Source organism: Tenrec ecaudatus, chromosome 5 (genome assembly GCF_050624435.1).
Source record: "Tenrec ecaudatus isolate mTenEca1 chromosome 5, mTenEca1.hap1, whole genome shotgun sequence".
NCBI lineage: Eukaryota > Metazoa > Chordata > Mammalia > Afrosoricida > Tenrecidae > Tenrec > Tenrec ecaudatus.
This window is the reverse complement of record NC_134534.1, coordinates 86552122-86567407: the sequence shown is the minus strand read 5'-3', so window position 1 is coordinate 86567407 and position 15286 is coordinate 86552122. Positions and strand designations below refer to the sequence as shown.

The 15286-nt window shown below is 42.2% G+C and overlaps 1 protein-coding gene across 1 annotated transcript in view; it reads left to right on the top strand.

Moving 5' to 3' along the window:
- The window catches only part of TOX (thymocyte selection associated high mobility group box), a 424317-nt gene that overhangs the window by 376207 nt on the left and 32824 nt on the right, over positions 1-15286 (top strand). Inside the window, exon 6 of the mRNA XM_075550689.1 lies at positions 6904-6984. Coding sequence (XP_075406804.1) covers positions 6904-6984 — 81 coding nt within the window. The remainder of the gene's footprint in view (positions 1-6903; positions 6985-15286) is intronic.

The window sequence follows — 15286 nt, the reverse complement described above, 5'->3', positions numbered from 1 at the left end:
CTAATTTTATATTTATTGATTTGGTCATTTCAATCAGGCATCATTAGCTTATAAAAATAGAAGTCTCTGGTGATACAAATGGTTAAGCCCTTGACCACTAGTCTAAAGGTAGGTGGTTCAAACCCACCCATAGATGTCTTGGAAGATGGTGTTTTCTCTGCATACATTGTTGCTGTGAGCTAGAATAGACTTGGCGGTAACTGACAAGTCTCCGTAAGATTCTGTCATTTAGAGTATTGCAAAACTGATTCAGTGATTCAGTAGACTACACAAGCAGGATCGAGATTCTCTAAAATTTCTGTTTTGTGTCTTTTTATGTGTGTTTTAGTTTAGCCATTAGCCACTGCGATGCAGTCACGGGATAGACGAGGGTAGCTCTTTTAGAATAACAAACCACAGCATATAACTCCGTTATTACAGGATGAATTCAAAAGTGTTTGGGTAAGTTGTGGAAAATGACAAATGGTGTATTATGATTTTCAAATCCTCATCTGGCCAACTTTACACTTACTCCAAACAGCTGTAGACCATTTGGAAACCATTTTATAGCTCAGCGAAGTACTAATATTTACTGTATGAATCACATACCTTTAAATGTTTGTCTTTCCCTGCGAGAAGGAAAGACTGTTTCTTCCCCGAGCATCACTTTGACATAAATCAGAACCACTCTCATGGGAGAGGAGGCCTGTGCTCTTGAACATGACAGTGCATTGTTCTTTGCCAAACACAGTCCCATCTCATTGCTGCTTTCTACAAATGCGGGTCATTCTTGATCCATGAAGAGAGGCTTTAAAAAAAACATTTCTCAGAAAGTTTTTATAGATTTTTTTTTTAGATTATTTTTAAATGTCTGTTTGAAGTGAAGATTTTCCCACTTCTTGATTATCACCTCCAGTGTCCACACACGGAATTGTTGAATAGTTTCCATCACTCTCGCTCTTATATTTGAGGTATTCAGATATTTTTCTCAAATATAAGATTTAAAGCTCATTCTTGTCTATTTTTTGAAGGCACATAAGAAGAACATACAAGGTGAATCACACTGTGGACAGTAAATAAGTCTTAAGGTTGGAATTTAGCTTGATCTCTGGTCAGGGACACACTATCTCAGATATTAATTCTGATCTAGGCTACTTGCCTTAAAATTCAAATGCAGTGAATAAACCTCATGAAGCCCATTAAGTACTCCCTCCCTATATCATCATTGCTCCATGTAATGTGACATGATGGATTTACCCATTTCTAAAGTATTATTTAGGCACTTATGTGCAGGGGCAATGAATTATTAAACATAGCTCTCCTAACCAAAGTCTCTAACTCCCACCAAATGTCCTTTATCTGCAATCATCTTGTAAGAAGGGGGTGGGAGTGACTGATAGACTCACCCGTGAGGAATTTCTAATAGGATACCCTGGAGTGCCATCCGGCTGTGTATAAAATGAAGCTGTGAGAATCAGGAGGAGGGATCTTAGTACCAGCAAGAGCGAGCAATAGAACGCATCCCCTGGACCTGAGATTCCTATGCCTGGAACCTCATGGATCCCGGTGGCAACTACAGCATCAGAGGGGCAGTATCAGCAGATCCAGGAGCATGAGCATGGAGCAGAGTGATGGACTTGCTAGCCTCGTGGAGCATGTGACACTGAGTGCTTTGTGTAGAAGGATGACTCTTTCGGAGTGAGTGCTGCAGGGCATCTCATTGGGGTAGTTGGGTTTACTGACCTATGAAGCTTAAGTTGAATGTCTTTGGGTTGAGGCTTATAGCAGAAGGTATGCCCTTTGGGCATTTATTAGCAAATGGATGGAACTTTGTAACATGTCCTGATGAACAACTCAACCCTGAGCATTGCTCACTGGTATTACAACTTGTTAACGCCCTTAATAAACTTTTTAATTGAGAATTTTGACTCCAAGTTATATGTAGCCATTTCGATGATTATTAGAATCCAGAGAAGTGAAACAGAGAACAATGATAGACATTACATCAAGCTCAGTATTCCACAAAGCCAACAAGGAACTAGACAGCTAGTCAGGTATCTTCGAACAACCAGTGAGTTCCAAGTTGAACCAGGGGACAGTGACTCTGCCTGAAATGCATTAAGTGTGTGTCATTGGAGCCCTTCTGTGCGTGTGAATCAACAAATTACACCAAAACTATCGCTTTTTGTCATGTTAACTACCAGGCTCAGAACAGGGATGGCAACACACTAGCTGCTTCAATAGAAATGAAATGAAAGAAAGATGAGAGGTGCGATATCAGGAGGTGTAGCAATGCTATCTCTTCTTCTTCCTACCTAGAAAGGCTGTGTTATATTATGTTGTGTTTGTTGTTATGACACACACACACACGCACGCACATATGCACATAAATCCTAGCTAGCTGAATAGAGGTAACTTGAAGTAGCATGTTAATAATAACATGATAGGAATGCTTAAATTATACAAATACAGATATGACAAAATAACTATGTATAAATTACCAAGGGCACATGAGGGAGGGGGGAGCTGGGAGGGAGGGGGAAAAAAAGAGGACCTGATGCAAAGGGCTTAAGTGGAGAGCAAATGCTTTGAGAATGATTGGGGCAGGGAATGTATGGATGTGCTTTATACATTTGATGTATGTATATGTATGGATTGTGATAAGAGTTGTATGAGTCCCTAATAAAATGTTTTTTAAAAATTATACAAATACACATTCCCATCAAAGATAGATTTATAGCTTCAAAATCATAACTAGGATGTCTACCTGTGTGGGAGGGAAACCCTCTTGAAGCCATTTTAGGGCACTAAAAGTAAATGTAAACATTGTCAGTTCAGGACAGTTATGAATTATGCCTTAGAGAAATAACCTTAAGTAAAACCTATATATAGAAATGCATCTCTCGGGGGGGAAATCAATAGAAGGCAGGAGAAACTGCATTTCTGACCGTGGCTGAATCGAGGCTTACATGAGGAGTATTCAAAACTTTCGTGAAGATTTTTATCATCTTTTCATTCCATTTGCACCCACGTTGTGATGCCCCCTGATACTATGGACCCGCCCACATTTTAACTGTACGTGGCATGTTTTCCTGTGGCTATTGCAGTATGCTGTGTTGACACGATGCACTTAAAATGCCACTGGAGTTTCACCACTTTGCTAATCATCGCCACGTGAGACGCTTTCCTCTTGAGTGAGAGGAAGGGAAGCTGAGGGCTACAGTTACTGAGAGAGGAACTGCTCACTTGGACCTTATGAGTATAGCGCAGCATTTTAAGTAAATACTGACAACACTCGAGCTCACTGAAAGAGCCCAGCCAGGACAGGGGGTGAGGGGGACTGGAGGGGAGTGTGCAATCCACGTTTAGGTGGGCCGAAGGAGATTACAGCTGTGCAGCTCAAGAGTCAACTGTAAGTTATACTTGGATTCTTTCTTTCAAAGCCATTTATTGGGAGCTGATACTGATGGCACACCATTCCATAGATCTGTCACATCAAGCAGTATTGTGCAACTGCTGCCCCCATCTGTTTCCAGACATTTTCTTCCTCTTTGAACCTCTTGATATCAGCTCCCCTGTAGCCTCCCCCCTCCCAAGCCATACGCCGCCCCCCAGGAACACTTAGTCTGCTTATCTCTACAGGCTCATCAGTCCTGGCTTTCCTGTACCCCAAAGCAGGAAAACGTACACCAAAAATCCAAAAGGGCTACCGACAGTGACAAAATACGTCAGAGATAAATGCCAGTATGAAACACACGCACAGGCGCGCGCGCACACACACACACGGAAAATACTGAAAACCAGATCATGCCCAAAGTGTATCAGTCGGGGGATCAAGTGACAAGATTTTTTTTCTTTTGTTTTTAATTTTTTTTAAGATCATTTTATTGGGGGCTCTTACAACTCTTACAGCAACCCATACATCGATTGTATCAAGCACATTTGTACGCATATTGCCATCATTCTTTAAAATCACTTTACTGGGGCTCGTACAGCTCTCATCACAAATCATCCATCAATCCATCGTGGCAAGCACATTTGTATATAGGTTGCCATCATCATTTTCAAAACATTTTCTTTCTACTTGAGCCCTTGGTATCGGTTCATTTTCCCCATCCCCCACCCTCCCACCCCCATGGACCCTTGATAATTTATAATTTTTTTCATGTCTTTCTCCAACCACTGTCTCACTTCACCCATTTTTCTGTTGTCCATCCCCCTGGGAGGGGGTTATATGGCGGTCATTGTAATTGGTTCCTCCTTTCTCTCCCCACCTTCCACTTCCCCTCCTGGTATCACTACTCTCACTATTTGTCCTAAAGGATTTATCTGTCCTGGATTCCCTGTGTTTCCAGCTCTTATCTGCACCAGTGTGCATGCTCTGGTCTAGCCAGATTTGTAAGGTAGATTTGGGTCATGATAGTGGGGAGAGGAAGCATTTATGAACTAGAGGAAAGTTGTATGTTTCATCATTGCTACCCTGCACTCTGACTGACTCATCTCTTTCTTGGGCCTCTTCTGTAAGAGGGATGAAGTGACAAGGTTTTAGCCACTCAAGTCAGGTTTATTATCTCCTACTCTCTCTCCAATACTCTGTTTGGTAACCAGTTTATTCCCATCGCTCAATTATGGATAGAGTGAAATCACTGGAAGTTTATTTCCTGGGGAGATCTTGCAAATGTGTCTTGACCTTCCACTGTCATCCGTAGCCTTCTGCAACCCGAATCTCATAGTGTAGGCTGTGATACCATTCTCTCCTTGGATTATATAATTTACAATCCTTGGGTCATGAATGTTGATGTGCTTCTTCCATGTGGACTTAGTTGGTATCTCACATAGAGAATTGCTTGTTCGGAAACAACCTGAGACACTATCCACCATTAATTTCTTCACCACACTGGGCTATTGCACTCATTTTGTCTTTTATCCTTCACGATGTCATGTATCTATCTTGAATTTCTGGCTGCATGAGAAATCTGTGCCCCAACAGCCATGTCGTTCAAGAGTTGATTGTCATATTGATGGACTGGACTATACAAGTCATAGCGACTCAATAGGGCGAGGCAGAACTGCCTCTGAGCTTCCGAGACGGTCATTATTTATGGATTGGAAAATGCCAGTCTTCTAATGAGGATTGCTGCCATTTTTGCCCCACTCACCTTGCAGTCAGCAGCCCAAAGAGTAACCATTGAATTGCTGAGACTCTGTGGGCGCAGTGGCAATGAGTTCGATTTGAGTTTGGTGCTGTTCAAAGGCATTTACTCTGTGAGAGCATGTGACGGCTTATGTGTGACATTCCAAAAATATAGATTGACTGCTTATAGTTAGCTCAGAAGTTTGAGAGGAATCCTACACTTAAAGGATTTATCTGAAGTATTTTACACACACACATACACACGCATGCCTTCGAATTGATGTTCAAGTTTCTTTCATTATGTCCTTTTTACTAAGATGGTAGAATGATTATCTGATAATATTGGAGAAATTTTTAATTGACTTTTATTATGCCAAAATGCCAACCAGGAGTCGAGACTAAAAACCAAAACAACAAAAAAATACAACTTGTTACTGTTGGGCTGATTCTGACTTTTCAGAATAATTAGCACATTCATTTCATAGGGTTCTTATCATTGTGTTGACAAGGTTAGCCATTTGTTTACTTTAAGTGAAATGTTCTCCTTTAATTAAAATAATTATGACTAAATAATTTTTACATCTTGTATTCCATATTAATGTTCTGGGCTCAGCAAAACCACCACCAACTTTAGAAGCCATAAATTGGCCTCAGCTACCAACTTGGACAGATATTTGGTCTCTAAACATAGTTTATATTTAACTTCCCTGACTAATGCGAAAGCCGCTTTTCAATACTGATCTGTGTCTGCTTTTTTGGAGCTGCAAACTACAAACTCTTGGCCAACACGACCTTCCTGCTGTAGAACATAAGATGTGGGAATTTCTAAATAGTTATATGAGTGAAACTATATTGTGATTTAACCAGGAAAATGGTTGAGAATATTAAGATTTTGGGGGAGTGTTTTTGGTTGTTTGGTTTTGGTTTTTGTTTTTTTTTTTCAAAATGTTACCAAAACTATGCTCCTAAAGCGTGGAAGAAGAGACCGAATGGTGGCCAATGACGATGTGTGTTCCTTTTGCTAATCTTTCATTCACGACTACCATGATCCACTGTTGTCTAATTTCACATACTCGGGTCATTTCTCGGTACTTTTGCACAAGTTAGGATCACTTTACTTTATTTTTAAAGTGATTCTCTTTTAAACATGGAACCGTCTGTAAACTAAAAGTCTTTGGGGGACAGATTTACTTCTTCAAACTGAGGTGTTCACAGATGCATGTCACCCACGTTTTGGTGATGACTATGTCAGAGCAGCCTCACTATGTACCATACTCAACCGAAGTACTTCCCATAGGACTTCACAGTTCGATTTTTTTTTAAGTGATGAACCTGCAAATCCCATGGCAGTCCTGTTGGTGTGTTTATTGAACATCATTTCTCTCCTTTTATTTCTGTCCTTGTTTTTTATGGCAAGACATGGAACCCAAAGAGCAGGAGTTGAAGACACTTAATGATACAATAGGAATTTCCACTTTATTCATATGTAGATCCCCTGGAAACCTTCCCCAATGCTATCTCTTTCTGCCAACTACCTTCCCTCTCAAATTACCTCAACTATAAATTTTCTCATATGCTTTCTTCAAAGTGTAAAATTTTTCTATTCACCCTAGCTAGTCTATTGGCATACTTCTTATAAAGCTGTTTCAGGAGAATGATCATTTCCACTGGACTTAAAAAAATAGAATCTTTCTGAAGCTGTGTGTGTGTAATTATCGTTCTGCATTGCACCTCTTGAAAAACAAAAGCAGATGCACTTTCTAATGTAAGACTCTTTGTGGTTGTCACAGGTCTATAAAAAGAAAACCGAGGCTGCAAAGAAGGAGTACCTGAAGCAACTAGCGGCATACAGAGCCAGCCTGGTATCCAAGGTAACGTGCGGTTGTCTGGTATTGTGCCAGAGTCTTGCCATCTAGGTGCAGATTTTGATCATTTAAAAGCATAAAAGATCCCTGTAGCATTTTTGTACAACCTGGTTTTGTTGTGCAAGGAAAAGCTAATCCTAAACAAAATGAGTCGCACCTGTTTTCCATGCCCAGCAGACTCTAGCGGCATCCCCTGAGCTTTTTGACCTTCTTGTCTTCCTATGGCTTTTGCTCTGTTGGATTCGCCACAGCCCATTCGTAGTCCTGAGCCAACTTTAAATTCTTTGGTGCTCCCAAGAACTCTTCCCTCATCATTGGTCGTCAGGGAGCAAATGCCCCACCTGAAATCCTAGCCTCGAGAAGCCCACCACAAAAAGAGATCATGCTTGCTCATTTGAAAATAAAAACACCGTTTAAGAATATTACATGGTTAGAATACTTTAATCACTGGTCGTTTGGAACAGACTCATTTGCCCCTAGCAGCAAAGCATGAAATATTCTTAAATGACTGTTTTAAGTTGCCAGATGAACAGATATGAGCTCCTCTTGTCCCTTCGCAGGCGTCCCTAGTGACAAGAGGTTGGTGGTTCAAACCCACCTAGAGGGCCTCAGCAGACAGGTCTGGCCATCTGCTTCTGAAGGGTCAGTCTTGAAAACCTTTTCTAGCGGTTCTCCTCTTACTCCTGGGCTCCTTTTGACAACAGCTAGCCACAACAATCACCTGTTCTGTTACAAGTGCTCAGGAGCTGACCTCGTGAGGCCTCGTGTTACTGAAGGCAACGTTTTGTATGATAGAATTCTCACAACGGAGCCGCAGTAAGCCAGGGCTGAGCCTAAATATAGATGATTCTGTGTCATCTCAAACTCAAAGTTGGCTGGTTTTTCTTCACTCGGTGTGGGTTGAGGCTTAGGATTTACTAATGAAACAAACAAACAAAGTTTTATTTTTAATCCATCTTCATTTTATTAAATCTCAATTAAAGACAGTCCCCAGGTCATGAAAGTTGAACTTCAATCGGCCCATAGTTATCGCCCAACCCCCATAAAGTCTGTTAGAGTTACAGTTTGTGGTACACACATGGTCCATAACTAAAAATAGGTGCTATTTGGTGACGCACATCAAGACATTGTTATTAGTCTTATGTTATTATGTTTAGTGCATTTAGGAAGGCTTCTTTTCTATTTTTATCCAAAGGAAAAAGGTACAATATACACCACTTATTAAGTCATACAGTCGACTAACTGGTGGGAGATAAATGCCATATCTAATTGCTCCATGTCACATACAAATATGATTGACAGACCAACGAATGGTACCTGTTCATACTACTAGGACCGCCCATGTAAAAGTTCATTTTTAAATTGGGAATGGGTATACTGAATATGGTGATGCAGAATGGAAAAGATAATATGATAGGCAAGTATCAAAACATTCAGTAGATTATGGATTTAATTTAACCTTAGGTCCAGCTGTAATAGATACTATTTGAGCAAAAGGTGTTATTTGAGGTTTAACCTAGCTTATTTGTATGTATTATCTCACTTTGAATCTCACTCATTTTCTGCAGATACGACCTCACATTTGTTTATTTATAGAATTCTCAGAACGTGTGCAAAACTATAGTAGAAAACAAAGTACTAAATACAAAATCCCAGCCAGCTATCAAACTCAGTACTCATGATGAATTTGTTGCAGATGAATATGTCCAAAGCGTAAGGGGGATTTTAAAAGACCTCCTGTCTCAGCCAAGATATGTTTGTTTTTGACAGTGTGAGAGGATTTTGCATGTGAGAAAATCAATACACAAAATCTCAATCCCAATACAAAGCACTCTAGGTAATGCTATGGAGATTGCCAGAAATCTATAATACCAATTTAGCCTGTATTTCTCAACAGGTTTTCTCAGATTGGCTCTTAGCTGCATCCTCAGTCCCAGAGTTGCAACTCACAGTCTATGACAATTTGCATAAATGCTGCAAAATGTCATTTCTACATTTGAAAATTGCAAGTACTTTTTATACAACTTCCGCTAACTTATCTCTTCCGTGTCAGGAGGAATTATCCTGGAGTTGTTAAATATCTATTTATGTACATTCTATGTGTACAATTTAGCGTAAAACTTCAGACACTCACTCCCAACAGGAAAGTAAACCTGTGATGTTACATCTGAATGGATATTTATGATATAAGCTTGGAGACATGGACAGAAAATTTTACCATCCTGTCTTTCCATTACATATGGAAAAGTATGTAAAAATTCATTACTTTTCCATTTTAACTAATGACATGGTAAAAATAGACATTGTTATTTTCACATATGATGTTCTATTATAATTTTTTAGGTATGTTATAAATTATTTCTCTGTTCTGGAAGATCTATATATGCAATTAAAACACTATTTGATAACAATTCCAGATAACCACAGGAAACAATCTGAGCTTTATCCCTACTCCATTCATTCATCCATTCATGCATGTAGTCCTTTGGCAAATTGTCCTGGGTACATGGTCTCTGCTCAACACAGTGGATTCAGGGAGAACAATACAGGTGAATCGAGAAGACCAATAGTAAAGTCATCAATTGCATATAAAATCATAAATTATATACCAGTGTTTATTGCAGCATCTCCCACCATGTCCATCTTAAAAGTTTCTGGCATTTCAGGAGCAAGAAGAAGTTTGGGGGACAATGTCAGGCCCGTAGAAGGGAGGAGTAGGGATGCTCAGTGACGGTCTGGTAGGACAGTTTGTGCTGTCTTCAAAGAGGGGGCCTGTTTGTGGTGGGAGAAAAGCTTCCTCAGTGCCACTTTCCCCGCATTTCTCTCATCAGTGCAGCTTTCCATCTTCTTGAGACGTCTTCAAAATGAGCCCTCAGGATTACCCTGTGTACTGCAATAAAATATCTCAAGATTAGCCCATAGGAATCCCAAGACGCTGGATCCAAACCTATTGAGCTGAACTCTCTGACTTGACTTTAGCCACTCAACAGATCCCCTTGGAAGCCACTATTTTGATTGGACCTTACTCTCTGGATCTCATTGGTAAATCCAATACGCATCTCCTCAAAAACCAGACTCACTACCATCAAGTCAACTATGGATCCCTGTGGGTTTCTACGACCCTCTTTCTCCGCTTATGTTTAATCCATAAAACCAACATCATATCTTGCCCTATCCGGAGTCTCCCTTCCAAATAACGAGGTATAAATTACCAAGGGCACATGAGGGAGGGGGGAAAGGGGAGGGAGGGGAATAAAAAAAAGAGGACCTGATGCAATGGGCTTAAGTGGAGAGCAAATGCCTTGAGAATGATTGGGGCAGGGAATGTATGGATGTGCTTTATACAATTGATGTATGTATATGTATGAACTGTGATAAGAATTGTATGAGCCCCTAATAAATTGTTAAAATTTAAAAAAAAACCCAACATCATTAGCTTTGATCTTGTACAAAAGATCGATAAGATCAGTTCTTGGAGTTAGCTGATCTCTGTGCAGTTGCTTTCAGGAGCCATCAAGCTAAAATTTTGCTGTAGCCAAGAGGCTCATTGAAAATAAAAAACAAAAATATCGAACAGGTGAAATCCCAGTTGCAGTAGCTATGACATCAGTGGAAATGCAGTGGCCTTCTTCCCATTCCTGGACCACAGCTAGTACTTTTATTCACTAAGGCGGCCAGTATTTCCTCCATTGGTTCCACTTCGAGATTTTTCTCGACCTGTATTAAAAAGCACGAAGCATCTAAAACACATTGTTTTATGTGGGACAGCGTTGCTATAAACTTGTTGCAAAGCTTCAATGATTTCGGAAGATGTTCACTCGAGTTTAGTTAAAAATTTGATACTAGCCCTGATCTCAAAATTGTTATTTTCCACGGCACAGAAAGTATCCTCAGTCCTAACAAGTCTAAGATAAGTGCATTTCTAAGCCAGCTTTGCTGCAGCCATCCACGTACCACAGAGCTATGTCTAAACACCATTTGTTTAGCATCTACACCTCGCAACACACACTGCAGCCCCACTTGATGTAGAGAGTCTGTAAACAGGTGACGGAGCTCTTTAGAGGAAGCCCGGGCTGCAGGAGCAGAGCTAGGAGTAAGACTCCGCTAACTCGTTCCAACGCTCATATATGTTTCTGCCCGTGACTGATATTTAAATACTTATATCCTTACAACCAGAAACGTTTGTGACCTTCAATATGGTTGCATGCCAGCTTCTTCGTGTTAAACAGTGTCTCGGGCTTCTCCAGAGAACCAGAACCAGGCTGCATGCATTGGCAAAACTCTAGGCTGGTGTTGAGCAGCTAAGGGCACAAGCCACCAGAGGTCCAGTGTACAGTGCAAGCGCTCTTGGACTTGGGGAAGTGTACCATATGACAGAGTGTAAGTGCCTTCACAGTCACTAGTGTTGGACTAAACCACGGGCGCCTTCTTCTAAGTAGACACATAACATTTAGCCATTTACACCAGCTAAGAGCTGAATCTTAAACGAGGCTGAATCCAAAATGCTCCCTCCTTTCGCCCACTCGCCTACGATTGCAGAGCTCTTGAGAGAACTGTGGGGTCTGCGGAACGTCTGGACCGCAGCTCTGCCCAGTGCTGCTGCTGCCATTCTGATGCTGCTTCCCGGCAACAGGGCTGCGTCCCCCAGAGACACATCTAAGCTAGCCCAGTGTGGCATAGTGCCTTGGATGCCGCTTGAAGATGGGCTTCACAGAGCATTTCCTGTTGCCCACCAGTGCCCATCACCAGCGGTGGGAGCTCACTCAATAGTGAACCTGAACCCTTGCTGTTTCCGAGCCATTTCTGCCGCCCTGCTCTACAGCCCTGCTTCTCTCTCCTGACCATTCATTCCCCCGCAGGCGCTGCCAGCACAGCCCCGCAGCGTCTGCAGCCCAAGGCATAGCTTGGTCCTGGCTGCCCCCAGCTCCCAGGGCCCTGGCCAGGCCTCTTGAGTAAAATGCTCAGAGGCTACAACTGACCTCCTCTGGTTCCACCAGGGAGAAGGAGACTCCAGCTCCACACCAAGTTAAGACTGGCTGCCACAAGGCCAAGGTCAGACACACCTTCCCCTTCCCTCTCTCTTTACCCACTCTGACCCCAGGCACTCTCCCACAGCACTCTGCTGCTCTTTAGCATTGGACCAACACAAGACTCACAGACAAATCTCTATAATTATGGGCGTTTGTTAGGGAAACTAACAGATTACAAGTCAGGATCAGTAAGGACACCGCCATGGGTCCACAGAAGCGCCTCTCCTCGGCCAGCACCCAGGTGTCTCTCCCTGGTTCTCAGAGAGACCCTTGATCTCTTAGTTTCGGCCTCTGTGGGCCAGAAAGCCTGCCCTGTTTCCTTTGCTCTGCCAGGTGGCCTCCGTGTCTCCGCCTCTGGTGCCGTAGATCTCAGCTTTCGCCTCTTGAAGCAGGGATTTTTAAACTCACACTGCTCGTGACTTTTCTGTTCCATGGTCCCAGGAACTCTCTCTGCTCTGCCTTCTGAGATGGTTCGTTCTTTTTTTTTTTTTTTAACAATTTATTGGGGCTCATACAATTCTTATCACAGTTCATACATATACATACATCAATTGTATAAAGCACTTCTGTACAGTCTTTGCCCTAATCATTTTTTTCTCCTCTTTTCTTTTTTTACATTTTATTAGGGACTCATACAACTCTTATCACCACCCATACATATACATACATCAATTGTATAAAGCACATCCATACATTCCCTGCCCCAATCATTCTCAAGGCATTTGCTCTCCACTTAAGCCCCTCACATCAGGTCCTCTTTTTTTTCCCCTCCCTCCCCTTTCCCCCCCCCCCCCTCATGTGCCCTTGGTAATTTATACATCGTTATTTTGTCATATCTTGCCCTATCCGGAGTCTCCCTTCCCCCCTTCTCTGCTGTCCCTCTCCCAGGGAAGAGGTCACATGTGGATCCTTGTAATCAGTTCCCCCTTTCCAACCCACTCACCCTCCACTCTCCCAGCATCGTCCCTCACACCCTTGATCCTGAAGGTATCATCCACCCTGGATTCCCTGTACCTCCAGCCCTCATATGTACCAGTGTACAGCCTCTGTCCTATCCAGGCCTGCAAGGTAGAATTCGGATCATGGTAGTTGGGGGGAGAAAGCATCCAGGATCTGGGGGAAAGCTGTGTTCTTCATCGGTACTACCTCCCACCCTAATTAACCCATCTCCTCTCCTAAACCCGTCTATGACGGGATCTCCATTGGCCGACACTTGGGCCTTGGGTCTCCACTCTGCACTTCCCCCTTCATTTAATATGGTATATATATATATACATATATATATATATACACACACATATATACACATACATACACACACTTATATCATTTTTTTTGCATGATGCCTTATACCTGGTCCCTTGGCACCTCGTGATCGCACTGGCCGGTGTGCTTCTTCCATGTGGGCTTTTTTGCTTCTGAGCTAGATGGCCGCTTGTTCACCTTCAAGCCTTTAAGACCCCAGACACTATCTCTTTTGATAGCCGGGCACCATCAGCTTTCTTCACCACATTTGCTTATGCACCCATTTGTCTTCAGCGATCCTATCATGGAGGTGTGCAGTCAATGATATTATTTTTTGTTCTTTGATGCCTGATAACTGATCCCTTTGGGACCACTCGATCGAGTGGTTCGTTCTTATAGGTAGCAGAGGAGCAAGCCAAACTGACCAGTCCTCTCCATCAATAATGTCACAAAAATGGGCCTACCCAATCATTTGTTGGGAGTTGTGGAAACATGTACATAAAAGCCAGATTGAGAAATGTCACTTCACACCTTGTAGCCACTCCCCTGCATGACCCCCACTTCTTTTCCCCTGAAAGATTTCAAGACATTCGAAGCTATTTTCTGCTAATGTAACTTTCCACCAAGTTTGAGGGCAAAGTCACTTCAACCAGAGCAAACCCAAGGTGGCATTTTAGAAAATGGCACCCCTTCTTAGCAAAAAGGATGGTGACACTTGGCCTGTGGACTATGCACTATGGACACATGGTCAGCAGAGACTATACCCTGGAAAGGGACATCATGCTTCGTACTTCATGGGCACAGTACTCGAACGTAGCAATGACAGGATGGCACAGGACCGGCAGTGGTTTGTTCGGTTGTGCATAAGGTCACTACTCGTCAGAATTGGTTCCATGGCCACTTGTAACAATAGCAGCATCCAGAAGATAAATAATGGGGCCTCCAGGGCAGAATTTTGGTTGTTGTGGTGGTGTCCCAAGGCACACAGTGGTGCTAAGCATCCATGATGGGCATCAGATGTTTCTCCCTTCTCTTCCTCTCCAGCATCTCTCTCGCCTGTGCTCACTCCCACGAGTGTTAACATTCCAAAGGCCCGAACAAGTAGACATTTCCTGCTGCGCAAACCCATCAAGATGCCGGACAGTGCGGTCCACACAGCATTGGTCAGGATGTAAAATGATCATTTTGTTTTATGCTCTATAGTAATAGGAGAGGTTGGCAAGATTTGGGAGGAATAATCAGAAATGATCCAGGGCAAGTCAAAGGGTAGAATGCATACTGGAGAAAAAAGGATATGAGATTACACCATCACCTCCCTTACTGGTATGGTAGGTACCAATGACAGGTGAAAATTGGTATTATACAAATACTGATTATAACCACATCAGATCACAAAATGGAGGATGACTGTATTATTATATAACTGCCAAGCCACTGAGATTCATGATGCCACCATATTGACTCGTAACCTTAACCATTCCCTCCAACATTTCTCTCACACCACACCTGGGCACACAGTACTGCTATTCGTGCCTTGCTAATGTGCAAAAAAAATCAGATAGTAGATTTTCCAATATTGTCTTAAATTTGAAATGTTGGACAGTGCGATACCCAGTAAGTAAGCAGTAGATTTGTTAGCATGAAAAATGAAATACTTAGCATTGTTCATGCCCACAGTGGACATTTGACAGAGAAGAACAATCACCTGTGCTCCATCATTGTCTCTGAATACTGCACAAGAAACGAGAGTTCACTTGAAACATCAAAGACTTATTCTCAACATCAAAGGTTTATTCTGAACCTCACTAAACTCTCTACTTATCTGAGGAAACCATCTCCTTCCATACAGAATGTTAAAAGTCAAAAGCAATCATTTATAAATTAGGATTACAGAAGACTTTGATATGCCCAACCTCTTCGCTTCTATCTGGAAATGAGGGACCAGGTTGGAGACCCTCTGGAAGGCCTAGGAGAGCGCTGTAGAGAAGAGCCAAAGTCCACACATATTTGTGAGAGATGGGTGCGGGTTCAAA